A 3,972-nucleotide genomic window follows, 5' to 3' on the forward strand; every position below is an offset into this window, starting at 1 on the left:
ATAAACTTCGGGATAGGAATTTGAATTAATTAAATACATGTTGTTTTGAATGATTTTCTTCTTTCAGTTGATCTATGCAGTAGTAATCCTTGTCAGAACGAAGGTAAATGTGAAAACCATGGACGAGAGTTCCTATGTAAATGTCTCCCGGGATACAGAAATTACGATTGTTCTATAGGTTGGTACTGATCTCTCTCTCTCTCTCTCTCTCCCTCTCTTTCTCTCTATCGATCTATCTCTATTTCTTTCTTTCTTTCACACACACACACACACACACACACACACACACACATACGCGCGCGCGCATATATATATATACATACATACATACATGCATGGTCTGATCAATAACTGCCCACACTTGCCATAGTAATGAAACGAAGCAAAAGCTCGCAGAGTAAAGCCGCGTGGTTTATTGGACCGAGCTATGCGCTGTGCTCTTGAAGATAACATTTTATGTTACTCCAGTCCACTCCTGTTGGCAAAAATAAGTAATCTTTCGACGAACCACCTTCCTATCCAGCGGTGAGGTAGGGACTACTATATGCGCTGTCACAGTGCCCGGATTCTGGCCCAGGTGATCAGTTGTGCTTTTGAGCTAAGCAATTCACTTCACGTGGCTCTTGTCTACTCCGCCGACAAAATGAGTAATCCTGTGATGGACCAGCGTCCCTTCCAGCAGAGAATATATATAATACAGACTCTGCAAAAATGTCCTTATGAGCCTAGGCCTGAGGAAGGAGCTTTTAGCCCTTTCTTTAATGCATCTGCATATTAATGCGTCAGTTTTATTTATGTACCATCCATAAAGTAAATCAAACGTCTACGATTAAACGTAATCGGCACTTAATGTTGTATAGATTATTGTCAACGACGGCTGGAATATTTGACATTTTGTTAGTCTAAATTTCAAGCGTGCGAAGTAAGAAAAAAGCCAAACTTTGTTTAGACTTAAATTCTGCGAATTTGGAATTTGAACAATTAAGTGAAATAAATGCGTTTTCCTTTGTTTTAAATAGAGTTATAGATATGCTATCTAAGTATTTTCCTCTTTCAGTTGACCCTTGCAGTAGCAATCCATGTCAGAATGGAGCTGAGTGGGGGTGCTAGATTCCCTTGTTCGAAAATATAAGGACACAGATCGTGACGTATAGCTAGCTGGAGACGATGTCTCCTGGGGCTAAATTATAGCAACATTCGTCCTAAACCTATACTGCCATGTTATGCTGGCAAATAATCTTTACTCCAGGACACGAGTTAACAGCTAGATGTCTGTTACTAATAAAACCATCTTGAGAGATTACAACCACATAACTGACATCCACTTGGCGTCACGTGTGCATGCGTGTATGTATGTGTGCATGTGCGTACGTCTATATATGCGTTCATGTCAAAGAGTGTATACCCATCTTTCTTAATCTTAACTTTCTATATATTTAACGTACTCCTTATTTTCAGTTGATCCATGCAGTAGTAATCCCTGTCAGAATGAAGGTAAATGTACAAACAAGGAAGATAAATTCGACTGTGAATGTGTCCCAGGATATAGAGGAGAGGACTGTTCTATAGGTTGGTAATGCCACTTGTATATAAGCGTGAAATTGTGTGTACTTATATAATTGATACTGACATGGAATAGAATAAACGGATATATCTGTGTACATGTACATGTTTGAGTATTTATTAAATTTAACAATAGTGAAAAATCTTAAATTTAAGAAATATCCCCTTTAGAAGAGGTGAACATTTTAAAAAACTTAAATCTATAATCTTGATCCTTAAGAGAAGAAATGGAACTATCGTTCATTCAGACAAGACAGGTAACATCTATAATATTAATATAAACTACTATCATGAACTACTTAGAAAAGAAATTACAAAAAGTTATAGGAAAGCAGATAAAAATATGTTAAGAACGATTAACTTAATGTCCACACAAATAATGACTGAATACAAAGTAGATGATAGAATTGAACCTTTTGTGCCAAAAAGACCTATAACCATTTTAAAAGACCACAAGAACAATTTCCATAGTAACCCGATAAGATTAATTTACCCTGGTAAATCGGGCCTAGGTAAAATAAGCAAAGCTATTATTGATAAATACATACCTATACTTAAGAAAACATTAAAGTTACAACTATCGCATAACACACAGGGAGTAATACACTGGTTTAACAGAACTGAAAACAAAAATAGAAATAAGTTGTTAAAGATTGTAATAGATAATTATTATTGTTCAATTAAGCCTATTTAACTAAGCAAAGCTCTTTTGTTCGCGAAAAAGAACTCTATCTTAAATATGAATGAAAGTAACATTATCTTAGCTGCCAGAAAAATGGTTATTAAATTTGATGCTCAATATTGGGTTAGAAAGGACACTAACGATAGCTTTGATACAACAATGGTATCAGTGGACGCAGCACAAGTCACTGATTTAGTGGGTATGTATATTTTATTCAATCTGAGTAGGGATTTTCCTGAGCTTGTGGGGGAGCGGGTGTCTGTATAAGGATGAAGCGCTTTTTACACTTAGAAACCAAGCTATAGAAAACTGGAATTATATAAGAAGAAATTTTAGAAATTCTTTAAAAACATTGGATTATCCATTACTATGAAAAATGAGTATAATTCGGTTAACTTCTTAGATGTGAACATTAATATTGCGTCTGAGAAACATAAACCCTACCATAAGCCTCACACTAACCTAAAATATAAAAACATCAGAAGTAATCATCGTAAATTTATCACAAATACTTTGGTCTGGAATATTTCAAAAAGAGTTTCGTATCTATCATCAAATGAGGAAATTTCGACTGTAATGCAAACTGTAATAACTTAGTATTTTGTAAGGCAGGATATAAACAAAAGTTAAAATGTTATGGACCGAACAATAACAACAGTAATAAGAATAACTTGGATATAACGGAAAGCAACCAAAAATCTAAACGTTCTAGGAAGAAAAGACATTATGGCAATAATAAATATACACTAAATAACAATGAAATTTTGCATGCTGGAATTGGTGAACAGAACTTATACAGTGTGAACAATAATAATACGGAACAAATAAATCTAAAAGATTGATCATAAAATCAAAAGACCTAAAGGTATATATTATAATAACATCTATAATCGTAATAATTATGAATACATAAATAAAAAAAACTAGATGAGGTTAAAATTAATAAAATAGTTGATACCCAAAGCCTTAGTAAAAAAATTCATAAAAATAAACAAAACAACATACCCCATATATAAACATAATTAACTCAAAAATAGATAATTTAATTTTGATAAAAATTCTAATAAGAACAATATTATATGGTTAATGATTCCATTTGCAAAACAAATTAAAAGTAGCTTAGTTAAATCTCTTTACAGTGTAATTTCCAAGCAGTTTACTAAATAAAATGAATATTATGAGATATTAGCACAGATAGAGTCTGATTTCGTTTCTCCATCTTGATGAATGTTTCTCAAATTATTTCTTCACTTCATGATATAAAAGAATTGAATATTTTCTATAATAATAGGGATATGAACAATAATGATACAATGCAAGATAACCTGAAGGATTCCAATTATAATAAAATATCTTTACCTCTTTCAGTTAATCCATGCAGTAGGAATCCATGTCAGAATGAAGGCAAATGTACAAACAAGGGGGATAAGTTCGAATGTGAATGTGTCCCCGGATACAGAGGAGATGATTGTTCAATAGGTTGGTAATGATATTCGCATATGAGTGTGATGATATTCATGTGTGTGTGTGTGTGTGCGTTTGTGTGTGTGTGTTTGTGTGTGTGTGTTTGTGTGTGTTTGTGTGTGTGTGTGTGTGCTAGTGTGTGTGTGTGTGTTAGTCTCGCTTTCTCTGGTTGTGAGAATATGTTTTATAATTTATATTGAATATGAAAATATAGTTAAGATGTTTCTGTATGTGTATATGTAAGTATATATTATATATATATA

General features: G+C 33.2%; 1 protein-coding gene across 1 annotated transcript in view; it reads left to right on the forward strand.

Annotated features, from left to right (window-relative positions):
• Nucleotides 1-3,972, forward strand: part of LOC106872296 (zonadhesin) — a 79,108-nt gene that overhangs the window by 28,804 nt on the left and 46,332 nt on the right. The window contains exons 12-14 of the mRNA XM_014919235.2: nucleotides 68-178; nucleotides 1,459-1,569; nucleotides 3,614-3,724. Of these exons, the coding sequence (XP_014774721.2) occupies nucleotides 68-178; nucleotides 1,459-1,569; nucleotides 3,614-3,724 (333 nt within the window). The remainder of the gene's footprint in view (nucleotides 1-67; nucleotides 179-1,458; nucleotides 1,570-3,613; nucleotides 3,725-3,972) is intronic.

This window comes from Octopus bimaculoides, chromosome 3 (genome assembly GCF_001194135.2).
Source record: "Octopus bimaculoides isolate UCB-OBI-ISO-001 chromosome 3, ASM119413v2, whole genome shotgun sequence".
In the NCBI taxonomy this organism is placed as follows: domain Eukaryota; kingdom Metazoa; phylum Mollusca; class Cephalopoda; order Octopoda; family Octopodidae; genus Octopus; species Octopus bimaculoides.